Source organism: Dipodomys spectabilis, unplaced genomic scaffold (genome assembly GCF_019054845.1).
Source record: "Dipodomys spectabilis isolate Male_0828 unplaced genomic scaffold, ASM1905484v1 ptg000541l, whole genome shotgun sequence".
NCBI lineage: Eukaryota > Metazoa > Chordata > Mammalia > Rodentia > Heteromyidae > Dipodomys > Dipodomys spectabilis.
Genome location: NW_024871218.1, coordinates 189,103 through 216,894, shown reverse-complemented (window position 1 = coordinate 216,894; position 27,792 = coordinate 189,103). Strand labels below are relative to the sequence as shown.

At 46.3% G+C, this 27,792-nt stretch overlaps 2 protein-coding genes across 2 annotated transcripts; both read left to right on the top strand.

Annotated features, from left to right (window-relative positions):
• Positions 1-841: 841 nt before the first annotated feature.
• Positions 842-26,440, top strand: Isy1 (ISY1 splicing factor homolog). The gene is made up of 11 exons (XM_042670334.1): positions 842-919; positions 4,544-4,566; positions 6,654-6,705; positions 8,029-8,094; positions 8,657-8,699; positions 11,159-11,271; positions 19,026-19,143; positions 21,231-21,353; positions 22,193-22,317; positions 25,346-25,432; positions 25,797-26,440. Exons 1-11 carry the CDS (start codon positions 917-919, stop codon positions 25,902-25,904), a joined length of 861 nt encoding a protein of 286 aa, XP_042526268.1. The 5' UTR covers positions 842-916; the 3' UTR covers positions 25,905-26,440.
• LOC122099843 (eukaryotic translation initiation factor 1-like) lies at positions 1,775-2,450 on the top strand. The gene has a single exon (XM_042670339.1). The coding sequence runs from the start codon at positions 1,904-1,906 to the stop codon at positions 2,261-2,263; it is 360 nt and encodes a 119-aa protein (XP_042526273.1). The 5' UTR covers positions 1,775-1,903; the 3' UTR covers positions 2,264-2,450.
• Positions 26,441-27,792: the final 1,352 nt, after the last annotated feature.

The following is a 27,792-nucleotide window of genomic DNA, read 5'->3' as shown; positions in this document are numbered from 1 at the left end:
GGGGGGCGGGGATCACCATCGGGAGACCACGCGGGGAGGGGGCCGGGGGTCACCGTCGGGAGACCCCGCGGGGGGGGGGGGAGAGGGGGGCGGGGATCACCATCGGGAGACCACGCGGGGAGGGGGGGGAGGGGGGCGGGGGTCACCATCGGGAGACCCCGCGGGGGGGGGCGGGGATCACCATCGGGAGACCACGCGGGGAGGGGGGTGGGGTCACCGTCGGGAGACCCCGCGGGGGGGGGAGGGGGGCAGGGATCACCATCGGGAGACCACGCGGGGAGGGGGCCGGGGGTCACCGTCGGGAGACCCCGCGGGGAGGGGGGTGGGGTCACCGTCGGGAGACCCCGCGGGGGGGGGGAGGGGGGCAGGGATCACCATCGGGAGACCACGCGGGGAGGGGGCCGGGGGTCACCGTCGGGAGACCCCGCGGGGAGGGGGGTGGGGTCACCGTCGGGAGACCCCGCGGGGGGGGGGGGCGGGTCACCATCGGGAGACCACGCGGGGAGGGGGCCGGGGGTCACCGTCGGGAGACCCCGCGGGGGGGGGGGGGGCGGGTCACCGTCAGAGAGACTGCCCTCTGTGCTCGCCGGGGCGGGCGGGCGGCGGAGCGGTGACTCAGCACCTCCACCCCAGCGGGGCCCCGCCCCTGGCGAGGGCGGGCGTGTCCCTCCCGCGGGGCGGGGCGGGCGGGGCGGCCTGCCGACCTCCAGGAAGCGCCCGTTGCGCGAGAGCCGGCAGGCCCCCTGCTGGCTGCGCGGGCGTAGCTTTGCCACGCCCCCACGGGCCATTCGCATGCAACGTCCTCCGCTTCCGGAGCCTTGCTTCCGGTCCCGCTGTTTCCGGTTCCTGGTGGGGACTGAGAAGCGCGAGTTGCTGGGCCTGGGGCGGCGAGACCTCGGGCTGCACCTTGGGCGCCATGGTGAGTGGGAAGGGCGGGGACCGAGAGGGAGGGCGGGGGAGGGCCGGCTCGGAAGGGTCAGCGGCGCGGGGAGCCCTTACCGCGCGCGACGGGCGCCGACGGGCGCCGCTGGGGCCCCGGGTGTGAGTGCAGAAGGGGCCACCAGCCAGTTTGTCCAGCCGCTATCAAGTGCCTCTCTGTGTTGGTTGATGTATATAAACTACATGCCTGGCACTTTTATGCATATTTATCTCATTAAGTTATCCTATTTTTTTTCTTTTTTGCCAGTCCTGGTGCTTGAACTCAGGGTCTGGGCGCTGTCCCTGAGCTTCTGCTCAAGGATAGCACTCTACCACTTGAGCCACAGTACCACTTCTGGCTTTTGCTGTTTTTGTAGTACTCAGGAATCAAACCCAGAGCTTCATGCATGCTAGGCAAGGCAAGCACTCTACCACTAAGCAACATTCCTAGCTAATTGCTAGGTTTTTAAAAAGAGGTAGCCGAGTAAGAACCACACCACGCACCTGGTATTCAGGTCAGGGGTAGGTTTATTCAGTAGACCTGCTGGGACCAGGCCAGGTTGGCACGCACGCAGCTGGCAAAGAGGGTGTCTGGCCCTGGGTTAGGCCTTATCTAGGGTAGGGGTAGGGAGAGGTGTGTCCAGGTAAAGGGAAGTGGGGCGAGGTGAGAGAAAGGTGTGGCCACATCAGATCCAGACGAGACCTCAGGGGATGCAGATGTGACCTCTTCTAGGTGTCCCAGTTGCCTAGGTAACAGGTATTGGGTGCGGTCTGCTCATCATCCAGGAATGGACCTTACAATTATCACATTTCTGTGAGATAAGAAATATGATCTCTACCCCAGTCACTGAGCCGCCGCGGAGGACTCAGCTGCCTCCCCTTTGAGCCCCCTAGCTTCCCCACGCTCCGTCCCTCCCCCCCACCCCCCTTCTCCTGCAGCCACCTTCCGCAGGCCGTTTCCACCGAGGAAAAGGAATCGTATTGTATGTCCGATATCCAGAACCTCCACTCTTTCGACCCCTTTGCTGATGCAAGTAAGGGTGATGACCTGCTTCCTGCTGGCATTGAGGATTATATCCATATAAGAATGAAACAGAGAAACGGCAGGAAGACCCTTACTACTGTCCAAGGGATCGCTGATGATTACAATAAAAAGAAACTAGTGAAGGCATTTAAGAAGAAATTTGCCTGCAATGGTACTGTAATTGAGCATCCAGAATATGGAGAAGTAATTCAGTTACAGGGTGACCAGCGCAAGAACATATGCCAGTTCCTGGTAGAGATTGGCCTGGCTAAGGACGATCAGCTGAAGGTTCATGGGTTTAAAGTGCTTGTGGCTCACTGAAGCTTATGTGAGGAGTTCCTTGCAATGAGTAGAATTTCCCTTCTGTCCCTTGTCACAAGTTTAAAAACCTCACAGCTTGTATAATGTAACCATTTGGGGTCCGCTTTTAACTTGGACTAGTGTAACTCCTTCATGCAATAAACTGAAAACCAAAAAAAAAAAAAAAAAAAAGAAATATGATCTCTAGTGTAAAGATGGGGAAACAGGTTTGGAGAGACCACTTCTCAGTGAAGGTGTGAAAGAACAGGGAGAAAAGTTGCGTCCCAATTTTGCAAGAACTCTTTTGTTATATCCTACATAACCCAACCCAGAAAACATGATCTATGTAGTAACTGACTTGACTTGACACTAGTAACAGCACTTAAGAGTCACTTTGCAAAAGCCAGTCTTGGGATTTTTTTCTCCCCTAAATTCCACTTGCAGATAATAGACAGTTGTGGTGTTGGGTAAGTATAACCTAGATGGAGGCCTCCAGCCTGGTTGGAAAAAAGAGGTGCAGAACTTCTCATCTGGGTGGTGGTGATATAGGTAAAATTTGAAGGAGTGGGACTTAGCAAGATCTAGGTGAATGAAACTGTTCAGGAGTAAAGAATTGAAGTAGAGGGGCTGGGAAGGTGGTCAGTAGTAGAGCACTTGCCTTGCATTCATGAGGCTCTGGGTTCGATTCCTCAGCACCACATAAGCAAAAAGAAAAAAGCTGGGAGTGGCGCTGTGGCTCAAGTGGTAGAGTGCTAGCCTTGAGCTAAAGAGCTGAGGGACAGCACCCAGGTCCAGAGTTCAGGCCCCACGACCGGACCCTCAAAAAAAAAAGAATTGAAGTAGAGGAAAGAGCAGTATATGTCATAAGGATTTGGGCTTTTTTTTTTTTTGGTCATGAAGCAGGATTCTAACTCAGGGCCTTGTATCCACTTAGCTTGCTTGCTTGATTGGTGCTCTACCACTTGAGACATGCTTTTCTAGCCAATTTTTGCTAGTTATTTTGTTTATTATTTTTTGCCAGTACTAGGGCTGGACTCAGGGCCTGTGTACTGTCCCTGAGCTTCTTTTGCTCAAGGCTAGCACTCTACCACTTGAGCCACAGTGCCAGTTCTGGCTTTTTCTGTGTATGTGGTACTGAGGAATTGAACCCAGTGCTTCATACATGTGAGGCAAACACTCAACCACTAAGCCACATTCCCAACCCTATTAGTTATTTTTGAGATGGACTGTTTTCTGTGGGCTGACTTCACACCATAATCCTCTGATCTCAGCCTCTTGGCATAGCTAGGATTACAGGTGTACACCACCAACACCTGCCTGGACATACTTTTTTTGTTATTGTTGTTCATGTAGTAAGTAAAGCATTCTGTTAAAAAACTTTAGCCTGGCGCTGGTGGCTCATGCCTGTAATCCTAGCTACTCAGGAGGCTGAGATCTGAGGATCGCGGTTCAAAGCCACCCCGGGCAGGAAAGACCGTGAGACTCCTATCTCCAATAAACCACCAGAAAACCGGAAGTGGCGCTGTAGCTCAAGTGGTAGAGCACTCGCCTTGAGCTGAAGAGCTGAGGGACAGCGCCCAGGCCCAGAGTTCAAGCCCCACGTCCGACAAAACAAAACAAAACTTTACAATCATTATCCTTGTAAAACCTTTCGCTAAAAAGTAAATTGGAGCTGGGTGCCAGTGGCTCACCCCTATAATCCTACTTAAGAGGCTGAGATCTGAGGATCTCAGTTCAGAGCCAGGCCAGGCAGGAAAGTCTGTGAGATTCTTATCTTCAGTTACCAGCAGAAAACTGGAAGTAGTGCTATGGCTCAAGTGTAGAGTGCTGGCTTTGAGCTGAAGAGCTCAGGGACAGCGCCCAGGTCCAGAGTTCAAGCCCCATGATGGACAAAAAGTAAATGGAGCCAGGCATGACAGTTCACACATCTGATACCAGGTCTTGGGAAGATGAAGAAGGAGGATTACAAGTTCAAATCCACCTTGGACAGGACCCTGCCCCATTAAAAAAAAAAAAAAAAGAAAGAAAGAAATGGGGCCTGGGAAGGTGGCTCAGTGGTAGAGTGCTTGCCTCCCATGCATGAGGCCCTGGGTTCAATTCCTCAGCACCACATAAGCAGAAGAAGCCAGAAGTGGTGCTGTGGCTCAAATGGTAGAGCGCTTGCCTTGAGCTGAAGAGCTGAGGGACAGCGCCCAGGCCCAGATTTCAAGCCCCATAACGGACCAAAAAAAAAAAAAAGTAAATGGCACAAGAAAAGTATTCTAAACATGAGCATTTTTCTTCTCTTTTCTCTTGTTTTAGGCCCGAAATGCAGAAAAGGCCATGTAAGTATCAAACTTTTTTTGTTGTTAAAACTTTTTTTGTGGCCCTGGCACTTGAACCTCAGGGCTTGGGTGCTATCTCTGAAGTTTTTATTTCTGTTTTCCTCAAAGCTTTACCACTTGAGTCAGCACCACTTCCAACATTTTGGTGGCTAATTGGAGATGAGTCTTACAGACTTTCCTGGATGGGTTGGCTTTGAACTCTGATCTTCAAATCTAAGCCTCTTGAGTAACTAGGATTACAGGTGTGAGTCACCAGTATTTGGCTGGCTAAACTTTTTTTTTTTTTTTTGGCTGGCTAAACTTTTATGTAATTTAATGAACACCCAAGAATTTCTAATATTTGTTTTTTTTTTTTTTTTTTTTTTTCTTTTTGCTTATGTGGTCCTGAGGAATTGAACCCAGGGATTTAGACATGCAAGGCAAGCACTCTACCACTGAGCCATCTTCCCAGTCCTAATATTTGGTTCTTTTGGTACATTACTCGTGAGAAAGGGTTTGTATGTTAACATTCTGGAGCTGCGTGCCCATGGCTCACGCCTGTCATCCTAGCTACTCAGGAGGCTGAGGTCTGAGGATTGCTGTTCAAAGCCAGCCTGGGCGGGAAAGTACCTGAGACTGGAGTTTTTTATTTTTTATTTTTTTGTTGGTTGTGGGGCTTGAACTCTGGGCTTGGGCGCTGTCCCTCAGGTCTTCAGCTCAAGGCAAGCCCTCTACCATTTGAGCCACAGCCCCACTGCTGGTTTTCTAGTGGTTTATTGGAGATAAGAGTCTCATGGACTTTCCTTGCCTGGGCTGGCTTTGAACCTGTGATCCTCAGACCTCAGCCTCCTCAGTAGCTAGGATTACAGGCATGAGCCACCAGTGTGTGGCTTCCCTGAGACTTTTTTTTGGGGGGTCTGGTTGTGGGGCCTGAACTGGGCCTGGGCGCTGTCCTGCAGCTCTTCAGCTCAAGGCTAGCACTCTACCTCTTGAGCCACAGCGCCACTTCCGGCTTTTTTCTTTTTGCTTATGTGGTGCTGAGGAATCGAACCCAGAGCCTCATGCATGCAAGGCAAGCGCTCTACCCCTGAGCCACCTTTCCTGAACTCTTATCTCCAGTAAACCATCAGAAAACTGAAATTGGTGTTGTGTCTCAGGTGGTAGAGTGCTAGCCTTGAGCTGAAGAGCTGAGGAACAGCGCCCAGGCCCAGAGTTCAAGCATCACAACGGAATGAAAAAAAAAAGTTCCCATACTTTTCCATTTGTTTTCCCCATAAAGGTTTTCTGGCACCTTCTAGAAAGTATATTGAACGAATGCTTATTTACCTGTGAATGGTGTCAGGCAGACATCTGGGGCCCTGTGATATTAATTTTTAATATTTGGATATATTTCTCACCACAGTACTCTTTTTTTTTTTTTTTTTTGGTAGTGGGGCTTGAACTCTGGGCCTGGGATCTGTCCCTGCACTCTTCAGTGCAAGGTGAGCGCTCTGCCACTTGAGCCACAGCACCACTTCTAGTTTTCTGGTGGTTAATTGGAGATACAAGTCTTTTGGACTTTCCTGCCCGGGCTGGCTTTGAACCGTGATCCTCATATCTCAGCCTCCTGAGTAGCTGGGATTATAGCAGGAGCCACCAGCAGCGCTGACTTAACATACTCTTATCTATAATAGTTTCCAGTAGGTCTGGAATGCAGTGTAAGTCGATAGCTGGTGTTCTGCCGCGTGAGCCACACTTCTGCTTCTATGTTTTTGTTTATTAATTGGAAATAAGAGTTTTTTGATATGTCTGTTTGGGTTGATTTTGAACTGTGATTCTCAATCTCTGTCTCCTGAGTAGCTAGAATTATAGGCCTGGACAACCAACACTTCGTATATTCTAGTTTCTGCTTTTTCTTTTTTCTTTTTGTCTGAGACTGGGACTCCAAATTGGTATCTGATGCTTTTGCTTGCTTGGCAGGCACCCTACCACCTGAGCCACACCTCCTAACCCTAGTTTCTGCTATTTATATGATCTTAAATATGGTTATGAGTAGGTCTACCCTATCAAGAACTGGGTGCTGAGAAATCTGTGAACAGGATCTAATGAGTCTTTTATGTCCCTGGTAGGACGGCCTTAGCAAGATTTCGCCAAGCCCAGTTGGAAGAGGGAAAAGTGAAGGTTGGTGTAAATCTTCCTCATAAATTGCAAAGTATCAAGAGAAATGCAGTGAAATTCCTTAGGTAGAGCTTGCAATCCAAATCTTCCTGTCTGTAAGGCTGATACTCTTAAAAGAGGCTGCTGGCTTGAACTCCAGGTAATGCTTTCCGTAGTGGAAGTAGTGTGATTATTCGATCTTCAATGAAAGGAAAAGAGTGGGGTGTAGGACCAGATGAAATACAATAAAATCACGGAGACTCAGTAAGATTAAGGACAGCATTCAACTTTTAGATGTTTTTCTTTCTGCTTTGGGCACTAAATCATAGGCATTGTAACCTTACAGGAAACATAAAGGAGGCATACTAATCAGAAAGCCATCCAGTTCTCACTTAAATCCAAGGCCAAGTTCTGTAATGAAGAAGATGGCTGATGATGGTGTAGGATGGCTGACTTGTCTTCCCATATGCCACGTGCTCTTTTCTCTGTTTATTATTATTTCCTAGTAATTTGTGTGTGTGTGTGTGCGCGTGCACCTGTGTTTGCTGGTACTGGGTCTTGAACTTGCAGCCTGCGCGCTGTCTCTGGGCTCTTTTTTTTTTTTTTTTGCCTGTCCTGAGGCTTAAATTCAGGGCCTGGGACTGTCCCTAGCATCTTTTGCTCAAGGCTAGCAATCTCCCACTTGAGCCATAGTTCTTGTAGTTAATTGGAGCTAAGAGTTTCACAGACTTTCCCTGCCCTGGCTGGCTTTGAACCATAATCCTCAGATCTCAGCCTCCTGAGTATTTAGGATTATAGGTGGGAGCTACCAGTGTCCAGCTCTAATAGATGTTTGATTTTTAAAAATTTCTTATACATGCACATGTGTATATGTGTTCCATATTTACATGTTTATTTTTAACACAGCTATAATTTCTTAAGATAGTACAAATATACCATGAAATAGATAAAATGTGACTTATTTAGCCTTTTTTTTTTGCCCTTACTGGGACTTGAACTCAGGGCCTGGCTGCTACTCCTTAGGTTTTTGCTCTAGGCACAGCTCCACTCTGGCTTTTTGGTAGTAAATTGAAGATAAGAGTCTCAGACTTTCTTGGCTTGGTTGGCTTCAAACTTTTATCCTCAGATTTTAGCCTCCTGAATAGCTAGGATTACAGATGTGGGCCACTGCTATTTAATCATTTGGGTTTGTTTTTTTTTTTTTAAACTAGATAATATCCACCATTTCCCTGTATTAGGTGCAGTGCAGTGAATGTTTGTGTTTGTGTGGCTGAGGGTCATGTGGAATGGAATGATACATAAGCTTATAACTAGCATAGTAGAAACATGTAATATTATATTTCTTAGGAACGAAGACCCTTCCTTGCTTCAGAATGTACAGAGTTGCCCAAAGCAGAGAAGTGGAGACGACAGGTATATTCTGGGTAAATCTGATCTAAATGGAATTAACAAGTATGTGGTTGCTTCTTTTTATATAAATAGCTCTTAAATCAGAATTCTAATTCGGGCACTGGTGGCTCATGACTATAATCCTAGCTACTTAGGAGGCTGAGATCTGAGGCTCTTGGTTCAAAGCCACCTCGGGTAGGAAAGTCCATGAGACTCTTATCTTCCATTAACCACCAGAAAACTAGAAGGGGCACTGTGGCTTAAGTGGTAGAGCACTCTCCTTGAGCTGAATAGCTGAGGGACAGCGCCCAGGCCCAGAGTTAAAGCTTCATGACTGGCCACCTCCCAAAAAAAACCCAAAACAAATGCAGTGCTACCTGTAAGCTTTTATTTTTCTCATCTGTTAAATGAGGGTTTTTGGTATCTGCTTTAAAGCTTTGTGTTAAGGACAGAGTTCAAGCCCAACAACTGACTAAATAAATCAGAATTTTAAGTGTTTTTAACTAGTACTTTTAAATTATAGTTTTCTTGTACTTTCAGACATACAAAGTCTTGAAAATGAACTATTTACTTTTTTTTTTAATAGATCATTGGAGAGATCTCAAAAAAAGTAGCTCAGATTCAGAATGGTAAGCTAACTTGTCTCTTTAATGTGATTCTTACTTCTACACTTAGACTGGGGACTCCAGCACTTCTCTCAGTAATCAGTACGACAAACAGGAGAACTGGAAGGATACAAAGAGCTGAATAATGCTATTGGTCAGTCTGACCTCGCTGACAGTTACAGAGAAGAGCACCTGACAACACTTCTAACAAAGCCTCACCAATCTCACCCCCTCCATCACTTTCCCCTACCCTTCCCACCCTCATTTAAAACAACCTCAGCGGGTTTCATTATTCTGTTTTCCTACATGCATACAAAGTGCTTTAACCTATGCACCCTCATTTACCCTCTCCATTCACCCTCCTGCTTCCTATTGTTATCACCCTGCAACTGCAAACAGTCTGTTGTGTGTGTATGTATGTGTGTCTGTGTATGTTTTGTGCTTTTTTTTTTTTTTTTTTTGGTCTGGTCGTGGGGCCTGAACTCTGGGCCTGGACGCTGTCCCTTAGCTCTTCAGCTCAAGGCTAGCACTCTACCACTTGAGCTACAGTGCCACTTCCGGCTTTTTTTTCTTTTTGCTTATGTGGTGCTGAGGAATTGAACCCAGGGCCTCAGGCATGCAAGGCAAGCGCTTTACCACTGAGCCACTTCCCAGCCCCATGTTTTGTGCTTGTTTTGGGGCTTGAACTCTGGGCCAAGGTACCATCCCTGAGCTATTTTGCTCGAGGCTAGCACTTAACCACTTGAACCACAGATCCACTTCCTACTTTTTGGTGGTTAATTAGAGATAAGAGTCTCATGGACTTTTCTGGGCTGGGTTCAAATATTGCTTCTCAGATTTCAGCTTCTTGAGTATCAACTAGGATTATAGGCATGGCCACTAGTGCCTGGTGCTTGTGCTCAAGTTCATTCTCTCTCTCTTTCTCTCCCTCTCCCCTCTCTCTTCCTCTCCTGCCCTCTCTGTATATGTGTGTGTGTGTATATATATATATATACACACACACACATATACATATTTACATATATTTGTTATTTATAAGGTATACATTGGCAAGAAAGAAATGTACTAATTTAATTGCCTGACTTACGTAACTAACCCCTCTGTACATCACCTTTATTTTTATTTTTATTTTTTTGTCATGGGGCTTGAACTCTGGGCCTGGGCTCTGTCCCTCAGCTCTTCAGCTCAAGGCTAGCATTCTACCACTTGAGCCACAGCGTCACTTGTGGCTTTTTCTGCTTATGGGGTGCTAAGGAATTGAACCCAGGGCCTCGTGCATGCAAGGCAAGCACTCTTACCACTGAGCCACCTTTTCAGCCCCTGTACATCACCTTTATAATAACAAAAAGTTAATGGTTAAAAAATGATAAGATGTACACATACACACGCATTTTTTTTGCGTACTTTTTATGGTGCTGAGGTTTGAACTGAAGTCTTTATGTTTGCTAGGCAAGTACTCACTATCAGTTAAGTTGTTCCCCAGTCCTGTGTATGCCGTTTTTTTTTAAGGCATGAATCACCAGCTCTTAGCTTATTATTTGTTTTGTTGCTTGGCTGGCCTCAAATTCCTGAGCTCAAGCAGTCCTTCTGCTTAGCCTCCCAAACAGTTTAGAGTTAAGGCACACACCACAATGCACTGCTGATCTTTTCTGCGGAGTTTATCTAGGATAAAATGAACCCATTCTCAGCTTACACTTACATAACCATGTAAACTGCTACCATAAGATATAGATAAGCTCCTGGCTCCATAGTTCCCACTTGTTCATTTCCAGGAGTATTTCCTATCCATCTCCATTAGCTGGTCAATTCTGCTGGGTTCAGATTGCCCCTGGCAAGAGCCTAGGTGCTTCCTTTCAACCCATCAGTGTCACCACTATCCTCTTTTCTCTGGTGGATTCCTGGCTCTGTCCAGACCCTGCCCACCACAAACAGCACACTTCAGCATGCTCCATTTCAGCTAGTGGTTTATTGGAGATAAGAGTCTCTTGGAGTTTCCTGCCCAGGCTGGCTTTGAACCATGATCCTCAGATCTCAGCCTCCTGAGTAGCTAGGATTACAGGCATGAGCCACCAGTACCTGGCTTGTTAATGAAGTTTTTTGTTAGGGATTTTTTTTTTTGTCCTGTGTGTAATATTCTCTAATTGCTTTTTAGTTATTTGTCTAGTTGTGGTTTTCTTTTCAACTTAAATTCTATTTTTATGTAGTACCTACATTTGGGGCTGTCAACATTCTTTTTTTTTTTTTTTTGGTTGGTCGTGGGACCTGAACTCAGGGCCTGAGCGCTGTCCCTCAGCTCTTCAGCTCAAGGTGAGCTCTCCACCACTTGAGCTACAGCACCACTTCCGACCTTTTCTGCTTATGTGGTGCTAAAGAATCAAACCCAGGGCCTCATGCATGCAAGGCAAGCATTCTACCATTGAGCCATCTTCCCAGCCCCTCAACATTCATTTTGAAGAAATGATATTAACATTTCTGCCTTCTAGCTGGTTTAGGTGAATTCCGAATTCGAGACCTGAATGATGAGATCAATAAGCTGTTAAGAGAAAAAGGACACTGGGAGGTGCGGATAAAAGAACTTGGCGGCCCTGATTATGGAGTAAGTAAGCCACCATTCTATTCCCGTTGGGGCCAGCTGGTGAGTGTGTAGCAGATTCACACAAGCTTCCTGCAGGAAGCTAAAGCCAGCTGGTGGCGCCTCTGTTACATGTGAGTAGGACATGTATGCAACGCGTAGGCGAAGCCTCGCTACCTAGGAGGCTGGGGCCTGAGGGTCTTTGAAGCCGGTCTGGTAGACAAATTGTCAAGACTCTTGTCTCCACAGTTATTTAGCGAAACAGGAATGGGAAGGGTGGTTCAGGTGGTAGAGTACCATCTGTAAGCAGAGAAACCTGTGAGCATGAGGCCTCACTATAGGTACACACACGTTTGCACACACATGCACGTGTTACACGCAAGAAAGAAAGTGGATTGGAAGTATAATTTGAAAGTATAGGCCTTAAAGCAGGCAGGATAGCTTTTAAAAATTGTTATGGACGGGCTGGGAAGGTGGCTCAGAGGTAGAGTGCTTGCCTTGCATGCATGAGGCTCTGGGTTTGATTCCTCAGCACCACATAAGCAGAAAAAGCAGGAAGTGGTGCTGTGGCTCAAATGGTAGGGTGATAGTCTTGAGCTGAAGAGCTGAGGGACAGCACCCAGGCCCAGAGTTCAGGCTCCACGACTGACAAAAAAAAAATTGTTACGGAGCTGAGAATGTGACTTAGTGGTAGAGTCTTAGCCTTGAGCAAAAGAAGCCCAGGGACAGTACCCAGGGCCCCAGGATTACTGCACGTGCATGTGCACATGCGTGCATACACACAGTGCTAGGTGCTCTACCATTTGAGTTATGCCTCAATTTGCAGTTTATTTTGGTAGTTTATTAAACACGAGTCTCAGTGAACTGCTTTTTCCCCCCCCCAAGCTGGCTTTGAGTCATGATTATCAGATCTTAGTCTTCTGAATTATAGCATGAGCCAGTGATGCCTGGTCTCCATTGTTTTTATTCATTTTTTGACTCCAGAAATGCAATACCCTAGAATAGTACCTTTAAAAATATTTGAATCTCCAATAAGCCAGCAGAAAGTGGGAAACGGTGCTGTGGCTCAAGTGGTAGAATACTAGCCTTGAGCACAAAGAGGCTCAGGGGCAGAGACCAGGCCTGAATTCAAGCCCCAGGACCAGCAAAAACAATTAAAAAATTAAATAAAAAATATATGGATCATAACCTATTGTGAAACATATAAATATGCAGGCTTATGCACTCATTCTAACCCAGCACACACAAAAATGTATTAAAAATTGCTATGTGTGATGTACTTTGATATTTTCTATTCTGCTGCATTTTGATTTTATTTAAAAGTTGACAATTGTGACTGCTTAATTGATATAATGAGCCACTAATGGATCCATGCCTGAGACCCTACCCCGTTCCACTCATTTACACTGAGCCGTTGAAACGAGTGGGTTGTAGAGTGTTAAGCAGGAAGTCTGTGTGTGGTGAATAACACAGAAGTCGTCAGGTTGAGGTACCCATGACAGTGGAGAGGTCTTCCTGACAGACCTGGGGTCTGGTTCTGTTCTAGGCCCCAGTGGGGCATCACCTGGGTCATTACGTAACCTCTTCAGCAGTCTGTGATGGAGATTCTCTTTTTCTGTAGACTGTCTTAAAGTAATACTACTTTATTAATAATCATGAAAATCTGCCTCAGATGTATTTATAAATAAATAAATAAGTAAATAAATAAAATAGGGCTGGGAAGGTGGCTTAGTGGTAGAATGTTTGCCTCCCGTGCATGAGGCCCTGGGTTTGATTCCTCAGGACCACATAAACAGAAAAAGCTGGAAGTGGCGCTGTGGCTCAAGGGGTAGAGTGCTAACCTTGAGCAAAAGAAGCAGCTCAGGGACAGTGCCCAAACCCTGAGTTCAAGCTCCAGGTCTGACAAATAAAATATATTCTTTTTTTTTTTTTGGTCCGGTTGTGGGGCCTGAACTCTGGGCCTGGGCGCTGTCCCTCAGCTCTTCAGCTCAAGGCTAGGGCTCTACCACTTGAGCCACAGCACCACTTCCGGCTTTTTTCTTTTTGCTTATGTGGTGCTGAGGAATTGAATCCAGGGCCTCAGGCATGCAAGGCAAGCGCTCTACCACTGAGCCACCTTCCCAGCCCCTAAAATATATTCTTAGGTCCTGTGTCAGGCAGACTTCGGTTGCTGTGGCAGAATACCTGAGAAAATATCTCAAGGAGGAAGATCTGAGAGGGTACCATGAGGGAGAGGGTCTATTTGGCTCATCAGGTAGAGATTGTGTACAGAGGAATTTCCTCACATAATGGCTGCCGGAAGCAGAGAGGATACCCACACCTAAAGGTGTTCTCCTTTCTCTTTCTGTGCCGGGGCAAGCCCCCGCCTCAGTGAGATGGTGTTGCCACACTCAGGGTGTGATTCCCAATTTAGGTAATTTGTCCTAGGAAATCTCTTAGAGACACACCAGGGCTGTTCTTTACTAATCTGCGTAGGTTTTTGTTTTGTTTTTGTGCTGTTTCTGGGGCTTGAACTCAGGGATTGGGTGCTATTTCTGAGCTTTTTTGCTCAAAGCTAGAGCTTTACCCCTTGAGCCACAACTTCTACTTTTTTGGTAGTTAATTGGAAATAAGAGTCTCATGACCTTTCCTGCCTGGACTGTCTTTGAATCTTGATCCTCAGATCTCAGCCTCCTAAGTAGCTAGGATTACTACTGCCTGGCTTAATCTGGGTGTTTCTCAGTCCAGTTAAGTTGTTAATCAAGATTAATTATCACACATTCAGTGTTTTTGTGTGTGTGTGTGTGTGTTGTGTATGTTGTGTGTGTGTGTGTGTAAGTGTAAGGGGGGGCGGGTCATGGGGCTTGAACTCTGGGCCTGGGCACTGTCTCTCAGCTCTTCAGCTCAAGACTAGTGTTTTACTACTTGAGCCACAGTGCCACTTACAGTTTTCTGAGTGGTTTATTGGAGATAAAGAGTCTCACGGACTTTCCTGCCAGGGCTGGCTTGGGCTGGCTTTGAACCGTGATCCTCAGATCTCAGCCTCCTGAGTGGCTAGGATTATAGGCGTGAGCCCCTGGTGCCAGGCTCCTTCCACTTTTTTAAGCATTTAATATTTTTTTTTGTTTTTTTGTTTTTTTTGGGTCCGGTCGTGGGGCCTGAACTCTGGGCCTGGGCGCTGTCCCTCAGCTCTTCAGCTCAAAGCTAACGCTCTACCACTTGAGCCACAGCGCCACTTCCGGCTTTTTTCTTTTTGCTTATGTGGTGCTGAGGAATCGAACCCAGGGCCTCAGGCATGCAAGGCAAGCGCTCTACCACTGAGCCATCTTCCCAGCCCCAGCATTTAATATTTTTGTTTTCTACATTTTTATAGATTCAAAAAGGTACAAAGAAATAGAACCATATTCAGTCACAATCCTACCAACAGGTGCAGCTCTTTGAATATTTCCTTCCATTTGGGTGTGTTTGTGTGAGTGCATACATGCTCATGCTGGTACTGGGGAATTCATGCTCTTGCTTGGTTTATATGCTTACCGCTGACTCTACCACTTGAACCACAGTTCTGTCCAGGCTTTTTACAGGGAACTGGAGATAGTCTCACGAACTTCTCTGCTTATGCTCACTTTGAACTGTGATCCTCTGGCTCTCAGCCTCCTGCGTAGCTACGATTACAGCGATGAGCGCACCCAACGGCTTTTAGTGTTTATTATTTCCCCTCCCCCCCCCCTTTTTTTTTTTTGGTTGGTCATGGGGCCTGAATTCAGGACCTGGGCACTACCCCTGAGCTCTTTTGCTCAGGTAGAGCACCCTACACTTTGAGCCATAGCTCTACTTCTAGTTGTTGAATGGTTAATTGGAGGTAAGAGTCTAACAGGGACTTTTCTGCCCTGGCTAGGTTTGAACCGAGATCCTCAGATCTTAGCTTCCTGAATAGCTGGGATTACAGGTATGAGCCACTAGTTCCTTTTTTTTTTTTTTTTGTTATGCTAGATATGGAATCCAGGGACTCTCACATGATAAATAAGTATTCTAGTACTAAACTATACCTAACCTTTCACATTCTAGCTACCTACCACTGAGCTATAACCTAGCCGCTTCCAGTTTTTCCTTACGAATGTCACCATAAGATTATAATCCCTTTATGTAAAATTTTGGTCACAGTTTTGCCTTTTTTTCAAAATGGTAACTTTTATAACATAACAATACAACATGTAGATAGTATAAAAAGTACACATTAGCTGAGTGTGATTACATATTAGTTTTAATCCCAACTATTCAGAAGGTGTGAGTTTAAGGCAGTCTGGTCAAAGTTAGTGAGATTTTGAAACAAAATATCCCCAAAGAGCTGGCGGGATGACTCAAGTAATAGAGCACTTGTCTAGTAAGAATGAGGCCTTGGGTTCAATCCCCAGTACAGAAAAGAAAGATAGACCAGGTGTTGGTGGCTCACGCCTGAATTCCTAGCTACTCAGGCTGAGATCTAAGGATCACAGTTCAAAGTCAGCCCGGGCAGGAAAGTCTGTGAGATTCTTCTCTCCAGTTAAGCATCAGAAAACCGGAAGTAGCGCTGTGACTCAAGTGGTAGAGCGCTGGCCTTGACCTGAAGAGCTGAGGGACAGCGCTCAGGCCCAGAGTTCAAGCCCCACAACTGACCAAAAAAAAAAAAAAATACATATATATGTAGACATACCTATATTTCTTTTTCTTTTTTGTTGGTCGTGGGGCTTGAACTCCGGGCCTGGACACTGGCCCTGAGCTCTTCAGCTCAAGTGGAGCACTCTACCACTTGAGCCACAGTGCCACTTCTGATTTTCTGGTGGTTTATTAGAGATAAAGAGTTTCACAGACTTTCCTGCCTGGGCTGGCTTTGAACCATGATCCTCAGATCTCAGCCTCCTGAGTAGCTAGGATTACAGGCGTGAGCCATTGGCACCCAGCTACATTTATATTTTTTGTATTATATTTTCTACCACACAGAAAATAAGTAATATGAACATTTGCTATTTATCGTTCTAGATATTCTTCCAGGCGTGTATGTGTGTATTTTTTTTTTCCCGGAATTAGTTCATATTCTTAACTATATGCTTATTCTCTCTCTCTTTCTCTTTCTGTCTCTCTCTCTTTTGGCCAGTCCTGGGGCTTGAACTTAGGAGTCTGAGTGTTATTCCTGAGCTGCTTTTGCTCAAGGCCAGCTCTCTACCACTTGGGCCACAGCGCTACTTCCAGCTTTTTTTGTATATGTGGTACTGAAGAATTGAACCCAGGACTTCATGCATGCTAGGCGAGTACTCTATCACTAAGCCACGTTCCCAGCCTGCTTATTCTTTTTTTTTTTTTTTGGTGGTCTTGGGGCTTCAACTCTGGGCTTGGGCTCTGTCCCTGCGCTCTTAAGCTCAAGGTCAGCGCTCTATTGCTTTACCCACAGCACCACTTCCGGTTTTCTAGAGGTTTATTGGAGATAAGAGTCTCACGGAGTTTCCTGCTTGGGCTGGCTTTGAATGGTAATCCCCATATCTCAGCCTCCTGAGTAGCTAGGATTATAGGTGTGAGCCACCAGTGCCCAGCTCCGCTTATTCTCTTAACAGTGTATCAGGAACAGTTTTCATGTCAATAAAGAATTATTTGTATCATTTTTTAAAATGTTGTGAGAAGTGCAGCTATAGCCCAAAGTGGAAGATCACTAGCCTTGAGGAAAAGAGCTTAGGGACAGCACTCAGACCCTGAGTTCAAGCCCCATGACCAACCATAAAACAAAACAAAACAACAACAAAAAAAACGGTTTTGAGCTGGCTCTGGTGGCTCATACCTGTAATCCTGGCTGACTGGTGACTCACACTACTCAAGAGGTTAATATCGGAGGATTTCAGTTGGAAGCCAGCTGGAGCAGGTGGCAGGAAAGACCATTGTGGGAGTCTTACCTCCATTCAGTTACCAAAAAGGAGCCAGAAGTGGAGCTATTTCAAGTAGTAGAGTGCTAGCTTCGCGCAACAAAGCTCAGACCCCCAACTCAAGCCCCAGGACCAGCAAAAAATAAAACGTTTTTAGCTCAGAAAGTTGGGGGAAAAAAGTAGATAACAATATCCTGCTATATATCCTTTATTTTCTTTCAGTATCTTGGGCCTTGCTTTGCATTTCCTAGTAATGCCCTTTTTAGGATTTTCTCTCTACCACAGGCCCTGCCCAACAGTTACACACTCTATAGTTATTGACATTGTTTTTTAATAGATTTGTTTGTTCTTTTCAATGTATCTCATTTGTCTACTATTTAGGTGGTTTGTGATTGTTCTTAGTCTTTTGTTAAATTGCCACACACTCATTTTTTTTTAATGCTAATCCTGGAGCTTGAACTCAAGGCCTGGGTACTGTCCCTGAGCTTTTGTGCTCAAGGCTAGTGCTCTACTGTTTGAGTCACAGCTACGTTTTCTGACTTTTGATGTTAATTGAGACTAAGAGTCTGATAGACTTTCCTGCCTGGACTGGCTTCAAACGATGATCCTCAGATTTTAGCCTCCTGTGTAGCTAGGATTACATGTGTGGGGCACTGGTGCCTGACTCATAAATGTTTTACTGAGGGGCTGGTAAGGTGGCTCAGTAGTATAGCGCACTTGCCTTGCATGCATGAGGCCCTGTGTTCGATTCCCCAGGACCACATAAGTAAAAAGAAAAAAAAGCCGAAAGTGGCGCTGTGGCTCAAGTGGTAGAGCACTAGCCTGAGCTGAAGACTGAGGGACAGCACCCAGGCCCAGAGTTCAGGCCCCAGGACCAGACCCCCCCCCCAAAAAAAAAAGTTTTACTGAGGCCGGGCGCCGGTGGCTAACGCCTATAATCCTAGCTACTCAGGAGGCTGAGATCTGAGGATCTCGGTTCAAAGCCAGCCCGGGCAGGAAAGACCACGAGACTCCTATCTCCAATATACCACTAGAAAAACGGAAGTGGCACTGTAGCTCAAGTGGTAGAGCGCTTGCCTTGAGCTGAAGAGCTGAGGGACAGCGTCCAGGCCCAGAGTTCAAGCCCCATGACAGACAAAAAATAAATAATTAAAATAAAAAATGTTTTACTGAGTCAACATTTGAATTTAATAAGATCTACCTTTTGTGTGTGTGCACGTGCGTGTGTATGTCAGTACTGGTTGAACTAATAGTTTTCCACTGTTGCTTAACTTTTTTTTTTTTGGTTGGTGGTGGGGCTCGAACTCTGGGCCTGGGTGCTGTCTTCAAGCTCTTCAGCTCAAGGTGAGCATTCTACCATTTGAGCCACAATGCCACTTCCAGTTTTCCAGTAGTAATTGGAGATAAGAGTTTCGTGGACTTCCCTGCCTGGGCTGGCTTGGAGCCGAGATCCTCAGATCTCAGCCTCCTGAGTAGCTGGATTACATGTGTGAGCCACTGGTGCCCAGCTTGTTGCTTAGCTTTTTCACTAAAGGCTGAGCTCTGACATTTGCTCCACATCTGTAACTAGCATTTTGCTGATTTATTGGAGGTAAGAGTCTCTTAGATTTGTCTGCTTGGGCTGGCTTTGAACTGAAAGCTTCATATTGCCACTTCCTTAGTAGCTTGGATTAGATGCTCGAGCCACTATTGCCTGGCAAGAATTGACATTTATAGGTGTGAAATTAATAATCCTACTAATGTATGTCATAATTCATCTAGAACCTCCTACAGTTAGATATTTGTATTTTAAAGCCTTAAAAGGTACGTAAGTGGGCTGAGCACTGATATTTAACATCTCAAAACATATTTTCAAGCATAGAAATAGATTTATGAATCAAGATTTGCTTTCTCTTTTTCCTCCCTAATAAGAAAGTTGGTCCTAAAATGCTGGATCATGAAGGGAAAGAAGTCCCAGGAAACCGAGGTTACAAGTACTTTGGAGCAGCAAAGGATTTACCTGGTGTTAGAGAGCTGTTTGAAAAAGAACGTAAGTAACTCATTTGTGAAGTTTCATAAGGCTCTATCCATAATTTAAATATGTACAATATGTGATAGGCTCTTCCTCCCTTTTTCTTTGCTACACAATAGATTTTTGGTTTTTGAGCCATTGTCTGGCTGTATATGTCCAGGCATGTCTGGGCCTCACCCCCCTGACTCTGTCCCCAGAGGTAACTGGGGACCATTACTGATCCCTTTGCATGCTCCCTTCCACATGCGTGTTTCACCCATGGCCGGGACCAGACTCACTTCAGTTTACTTAGACTAAGTAAATTATTGGTTTATTGGCTTATTGGCTCACTGAAAACCCCAGGAAGAGTTTTTTTTTCCAGAAGTCGCTCAGTTCAGACTACCTTTCTCCGTGTTTCCTATGTTGTAAGTTGCTTTTTCCATGTATGGAGGAAGTAACTCATTATCTGCTTGTATGTTGTCCTCTCAGCAACAGGACACTGCCTTCTACCCTGGCATTTCAAGCAAATTTCCCAGAACTGAATGAAATAGATTTTGATTGAATCAAAGTTGTTTTCTTGCCTTTTGGTGGTACTGGGGATGAAACAGGGTCTCATCTGAGCTAAAGCCCAGCTCTCTAACTGCATTAGTAAGCCATTCCCTGTAGAATTAATGCTCTGAGCCAACTATGTAGGATGTATGTCTGTATATCTCCAATTACTAACCTCTGTAAATTCCCATAGATTAAGACTGAGAGGAGTGCATTAATCTCCTGATATCAAAAGTAGTTAGTGGTTAGCAGTTAGTGGCTCATACCTATATTCCTAGTTATTCTGAGACTGAGATCTGAGGATCTTGGTTTGTAGCCAGCTCAGCAGGAAAGTCTGTGAGACTCTTAACTCCAATTAACCACCAAAATGTTGAGGTAGAGCTGTAACTCAAGTGGTTGAACACTATTGAGTAAAATCCCTCCATGTAGATGTGTTTTCTATCTCAGTGGGGCTATGTGAAGGCCCTCTCTGGGCTGGCTTCTTCATCCCTCATACTTACCCTGTCACATGAAACTAAAACAAGAGAAAGGATTGCTTAAAAATTCTGATTGTAACCCTTACTCTGGACCATCTCTCCCTTGTTTGCTTGCTTAGGGCTTCCTTTATTATCTGACATTATGACCTTTCCTCTATTGTAGAGGTCCAGAGTATCTCATCCCATGCACATCCGAGACTTCGTTCCAGATTATTCCAGTTTTTCACTGTTACATAAATGTGCTATAGTGAACATCTGTATCCATGGAACTTTACTGTGAACTTAGAGGGTTTCTCTCTTTTTTTTTATCTTTTGCAGGAGTGTTAGGTTCTAGTGATTGAACCTAGGACTTAGAGTTGGCTAACATGTTTTACTACTCAGTTACATTTCCAGCTGCCTTTTCAAGATTAGGATAGGTTCTGTTTGTTTGTTTTTGCAGTGCTAGGGAGTAAACACAGGGCCTTGAGCCAAAAGGCATTCTATTACTGCTGATCTACATTCCCAACTGGATAGACTCCTTTTATTTTTATTTATTTATTTGTTTTTGGGTCCGGTTGTGGGGCCTGAACTCTAGGCCTGGGTGCTGTCCCTCAATAATTCAGCTCAAGGCTAGCTCTCTACCACTTGAGGATAGACCCCTTTTAAATGTACTAATTGAACCCAAACACAAGTTTTGTTTTGTTTTAATTAATTAATTTATTTTTTTGGTCAGTCATGGGGCTTGAACTCTGGGCCTGGGCGCTGTCCCTCAGCTCTTCAGCTCAAGGCGAGCGCTCTACCACTTGAGCTACAGCGCCACTTCCGGTTTTCTGGTGGTTTATTGAAGATAGGAGTCTCACGGTCTCTCCTGCCCGGGCTGGCTTTGAACCACGATCCTCAGATCTCAGCCTCCTGAGTAGCTAGGATTATAGGCGTGAACCACCAGCGCCCAGCTAAAACACGAGTTTTAAAGAGGTTTTTCCATTTATTCATTCCCATGCATGCTACAGATCCTTGTTTCATGATACTCTTCTGACCATATGATGAAATGACCATGATGCCTTGTATGTCTGAAGATTTGATTTATCTGTGAATCAGCTGAGTTACCACTGTTTATTTTAGCTCTTCCTCCTCCCAGAAAGACACGTGCTGAGCTGATGAAGGCAATTGATTTTGAATACTATGGTTACCTAGATGAAGATGATGGTGTTATTGTGCCTTTGGAGCAAGAATATGAAAAGAAACGTAGGTCCACAGGGCTTCATTACAGATGTTTTCTGTTTTCTCTTTTGAAACCAGGGTTTCAATAGTTCATTATGCCAGAAGGGGTTTCCTTTACTTCTGAGGGTCTTCAGAGGAATGGCAGTGGTCTGACCTGCAAGTCGGGCAGCGGTCAGGACCATGCTGGGTCTAGGACAGCAGGCGGGGAGGCTGCAGAACTGTCTCTGGCTTCTCGCTGCCAGCCAGGAGGTCACCTGGATTTATTCCACAACGGTCTTCATTGAAGGTGCTCATGCTAGCAGTTCTTGGTTGTGCTTTACATACCACCAGTGTTTATTGATGGAAATCAAGGGTAGGGTTCCTGTGAGTAGGCGTCACCTTTATGCAAAGCACACACATTGTAAGGAACACTTTAGTGTTCCTTCCCAGACTGCTCATGTGGGTGACATTCCAAAAAGCTGTCTTACAGTAGTAGCTAGAGATGCTATGGGACTAGACTACCCCTCATGGCCTCTTCCGACCCCAGGACTAGACTACCCCTCATGGCCTCTTCCGACCCCAGGACTAGACTACCCCTCATGGCCTCTTCCGACCCCAGGACTAGACTACCCCTCATAGCCTCTTCCGACCCCAGGACTAGACTGCCCCTCATGGCCTCTTCCTACCCCAGGACTAGACTACCCCTCATGGCCTCTTCCTACCCCAGGACTAGACTACCCCTCATGGCCTCTTCCTACCCCAGGACTAGACTACCCCTCATGGCCTCTTCCTACCCCAGGACAAAATCAGATTTTTCTTTTCAAGCTAGTGGTGAAAGGTTTTTAGAGACTGGAATAAAGAGCTTCCATTTCCCTTGTCTTCAGTCAGAGCTGAGCTGGTGGAAAAATGGAAAGCAGAGAGAGAGGCTCGGCTGGCAAGAGGCGAAAAAGAAGAGGAAGAGGAGGAGGAGGAAGAGGAGATCAACATCTATGCTGTCAATGAGGAGGAGGTACTGGCATGGGTTCTGTCTGGCACTCACTGCCCTCTGCTCCAAGCCACAAAGGATACTAGGGAAGAAGCTGACTTTAGACACAGTCTTTACCCTTGCAGGATGTCTGTGGATTCCTGTGAGGATCACAGAGAGGGTTCCATAAAGGACTGCCCTGAGAGTTGCTTGTTAGCTGTGTTTTCAGCCAGATACAATTTTCTTCGTTAGAAGATTAGTCCTCCTGAATGAGCTAAAATGGGAGGTATGAACCCTGGGGAAGTCACTCTGCTGGTAGCTGTCTGACCTGCCCATGTCACAGATGGAAGCAGGGCTGGAACAGGAGGGGAGTCTGGACAGGTCCAGAGTGAAGCTGATTTGCTGTTTCCCGGTGGGGGTGGGGATCCCATGTGAGGGGCTATCTCAACACCACGAGTAAGGCCTCAGGCCAGGAGAGGTTCATTACTGTCACAGAGGATATATATAGCAGACTGGAGTCCCACTCTGGTCCAGTTGACCCTGAGGATGATCAGTGGAGGTCTGACGTAGGGTGGCAGTGTGGCCCAGGAGGATTTTTCTAGATGGGATAGGTAGGTACTTCATTAGTAGCCACCACAAGCCAGGTGCATACAGGGCACAGTAGCCACACGTGCGGATGCACAAGGGACGCACCCATACACAGATGCCTGGGAGACACACACACACACACACACACACACACATACTCAGGAGACATACCCACATGCCCAGGAGATACACACACACACACACACACACACACACATACTCAGGAGACATACCCACATGCCCAGGAGATACACACACACACACACACACACACACACATACTCAGGAGACATACCCACATGCCCAGGAGATACACACACACACACACACACACACACACATACTCAGGAGACATACTCACATGCCCAGGAGATACACACACACACACACACACACACACATACTCAGGAGACATACCCACATGCCCAGGAGATACACACACACACATACACACACTCTCAGGAGATATACTCACATGCCCAGGAGATACACACACACACACACACACACACACACACACGTGTCCAGGAGACACACCCACTCACAGATGCCGAGTCACATGCACACATACATGCACTTGCCCAGGAGACACACACACATATGCCTGGGAGACACACACACATATACATGCCCAGGAGATACACACACACACACACTCAGGAGACATACCCACATGCCCAGGAGATACACATACACACACAACCACACACACACACACACAACCACACACACACACACACACACACGTCCAGGAGACACACCCACTCACAGATGCTGAGACACACGCACACATACATGCACTTGCCCAGGAGACACACACACAGATGCCTGGGAGACACACCCACTCACAGATGCCCAGGAGATACACAAGCACATGCACAGGAGACACTCTCACACATACATGCACTTGCCCAGGAGACACACTCACATGCACATGCCCAGAAGGAAATAGGACTTGACTATGACTTATAGATGCAGTCCTGTCCACGATTGCTCTGACAGGCTAATGTTTCACCATTCTATTATATACACTCACACACAGGTAATGAACTGTGCTCTCATATCTGATGCATAGTTTGTTTTTTCCTATTTCCAAGGCACCCTGATACTCTTGGGTCTGATGTGCATGGTTTGTTTAAGGGCCATTTGCAGCTCCTGCAAATAGAGTTGCATTGTTTACACACAATGTGAAATTTCCAGGCTATAGGGCAAGTGTGTGTTTTAGTGTTAACAGAACAGGCTTTCCTGTTTTGTTTTTGTGCTGATCCTGGGGTTTAAAAGTCAAGGCTTGGGTACTGTTCCTTGAGCCATCCCTTCACTTCTGGCTTTTTGGTGGTTAATTGGAGATAAGAGTCTCATAGACTTTCCTGCCTGAACTCTGGGCCTGGGCACTGTCCCTCAGCTCTTCACCTCAAGGCTAGTGGCTCTACCACTTGAGCCACAGTGCCACTTCCGGCTTTTTTTCCTGCATATGTGGTGCTGAGGAAATGAATCCAGGGCCGCATGCATGCAAGGCAAGCGCTCTACCACTGAGCCACCTTCCCAGCCCTGACTGGGCTGGTTTTGACGATCCTCAGATCTCAGCCTCCTGAGTAACAGAATTATAGGTGTGAGCCACTGATGCCCAGCCATGCATGGGTAAAAATTGATCTTTCTTTCTGTATAGTTTATTTTTTCATTTAAAAATTTAAAAATATATTCACAAGGTTCAAAAATGAAAAGATATTCAACAAAGATTCTCTCTTTTTTTTTTTGTCGGTTTTGGGGCTTGAACTTTGGGCTTGGGCGCTATTCCTGTGTTCTTCAGCTCAAGGTGAGCATTCTACCCCTTGAGCCACAGCACCGTTTCCGGTTTTCTAGTGGTTTATTGGAGATGAGTCTCACGGTCTTTCCTGCCCGGGCTGGCTTTGAACCGCAATCCTCAGATCTCAGCCTCCTGAGTAGCTAGGATTACAGATGTCAGCCCCTGGTGCCCAGCCAAAGACTCTCTTTTCTTTCTTTTTTTTTTTTTTTTTTCTTTTCTTTTTTGGGAGTCCTGTCATGGGGCCTGAACTCTGGGCCTGGGCACTGTCCTTCTTGAGCTCTTCAGCTCAAGGCGATTGCTCTACCACTTGAGCCACAGTGCCACTTTGGGCCTTTTATTTTTTTCTGCTTATGTGGTGCTGAGGAATCGAACCCAGGGCCTCATGCATGCAAGGCAAGTGCTCTACCACTGAGCCACCTTCCCAGCCCATGATTCTCTTTTCTATACCTACTGTCCACCAACTTTTCACTGCTGCTAATAGTTTCTGTCCTACTTTCTCTCCATATGTAAAACAGCGTTCTGTGCCTTTTCTCTTTAATAACTCATCTTGCGTGTCTTCTTGTGTTAGTATGAGACTTCTGCATTCCTTTGCTTTCAAACAGCTTAAGAGTGGTATATTTTACCAAGATATCTACATTCATGTACCTAGTTTCCTATGATGATCTCTGTCTCTTTTTGTAGTCTGATGAGGAATGCAGCATGGAGAAGGGAGGGGAGGATGGGCAGCAGAAGTTCATCGCTCATGTTCCGGTGCCATCACAGCAGGAGGTAGGAGGGAAGCTGAGAGCCGCTGGGGGTGGGGTGTGGCCAGGACTGAGGCTGCTCCTCCAGGGCAGGCTCTCAGTGCCTTCCTTTGAATTCTGGACCTCTCAGTTCCACTGGGCGACCCAGTCCTGTGCTCATGAAAGGGTGCAGGATCCACAAAAGGCAGGACTCTGCTCTAGGTGGAAATGACAAACACATGCTTTTGTTCACATGGTCCCAGTGGGAATGGGTTGGGTGTAACAGACCACTCTGGGTGTAAGTGTAGTGAAAGTCTGGCTTCTTGATATCGCCCGGGCCGGGCCGGGCCAGGCAGGGCAGGGGCTGGATGCCGTGCTGAGGAGTGAGTCCTTTACTCTGGTGTCCACAGATTGAAGAGGCCCTTGTGCGAAGGAAGAAAATGGAACTGCTTCAGAAGTACGCCAGCGAGACCCTTCAGGCTCAAAGTGAAGAAGCCAAGAGGCTCCTGGGATATTAGGGCAAGGGGGTGTTCTCATTGGAGTCTGGAGGATATGGTGAATGCCTATGACCGCCCTTCCCAGGACCACCCGCGCACGCAGCTGTGGCAGGCCCACCTGGAAACCTTTCTCATCCTTTGTCCTTGCACCTTTTCCTGCCTCATCAGCTGGTCTAAGGGTAGGATTCTGTCCCTCGTCTCCCTGTAGCTGTCAGGGTGTGAACACCGTGGCCACCAACTTCCTACAAATGTCTTTGCTACCCTATGAATCCATTTAGTTTTATATAGGGATGTGTAAGACAGGTTGTCACCTAGCTAAGTGTTTTACTCCATGACTTTGAAAGGAGGAGAATCAACTACAGAGGCAGCATAAAAAATGTGATTTTTCCTATCTTCTCTTGAAAACTGAGTCTCAGTTTCCATTAGCCAGAGCCACCTGAAGTATCTGCTTTACCTCTGTGCCTGGCTGGGGGAAGGGAATTTAAGCTAGAAGCATCTGTTTTATTACCTGCTCTGTAGATAGCTATTTTTATTAAAGATTTTTATAAGAAAGGAAACCTCTGTGGCTGCACTTTGTTCCCTCAGGCCCGTGAAGGGTGCCGTGCCGCAGGGGAACCCTGAGCACCAGCCTGGGTGGGGCATCCACAGACCAGGTCTGGGCTCCCATGTTGGAGTGAAGGCAGTCTGTTTATGTTGCATTTCTTAGAGGATACCTGCCGTTTCTTTGGCTACAGAGTGTACTGAGAGCTGCCCGAGTGAGGAGCTGTCCTGGTACCAGCACAGAGCACCCAAGTCTGCAACTGCTGCTGCCAGTCTTTGCTTTACTGCTGTGTTCAGTTCTCTAGTGTTTTCCAACAAGCATTCTTGTATTACAGGCATGTATTTCATGGTTGGTATCTGTCCTCATGGAATTGTTTCACTCATTTTAGATTGGGTGCTTATTTTCAATACTAGTCATTGTAATGTTACACAAGGAAAATTGAGTGATATTATTATAGGCTATATATTTTAATGATGGTAACTTCAGACATAAAAAGATGCAAAAAGGCATTTTCTTCTTCTTTTTTTTTTTTTTTTTGGGTCCGGTCGTGGGGCCTGAACTCTGGGCCTGGGCACTGTCCCTCAGCGCTTCAGCTCAAGGCTGGCGTTCTACCACTTGAGCCACAGCACCACTTCAGGCTTTTTTCTTTTTGCTTATGTGGTGCTGAGGAATCAAACCCAGGGCCTCAGGCATGCAAGGCAAGCGCTCTACCACTGAGCCAACTTCCCAGCCTCCTCTTCTTTTTTTTTTTTTTTTTTTTGGTGGTCATGGGGTTTGAACTTGAGGTCTGGGCACCATCCCTGAGCTTTTGTGCTTAAGGCTAGCATTCTACCACTTGAGCCACAGGTTCACTTTTAACTTTTTAGTGATTAAATGGAGATAAGGGTCTCATGGATTTTCCTGCCCTGGCTGGCTCTTAATCATGATCTTTAAATCTCAGCCTTCTGAGTGCAAGTGCCTGGCAAATTCTTGGCTTTTTCTTTTTCCTGTTTTTTTTATTTATTTTTATTTTTTTGTCGGTTGTGGGGCTTTAACTCTGAACCTGGGTGCTGTCCCTCAGATCTTCAGCTCAAGGCAACTGCTCTACCACTTGAACCACAGCAACACTTCCAGTTTTCTGGTGGTTTATTAGAGATAAGAGTCTCAGGGACTTTCCTGCCCGGGCTGGCTTTGAACCTCGATCCTCAGATCTCAGCTAGGATTACAGGCTTGAGCCACTAGCGCCCAGCAAGATCTGCTTTTTATAAGTATACATTTAATTATTTTTATAAAGTTTTCCTGAGTTGTGCAACTCTTCCTACAGTCCAGTTTTTTGTTTTTGTTTTGTTGGCTGTGGGGCCTGAACTCTGGGCCTGGGTGCTGTCCCTC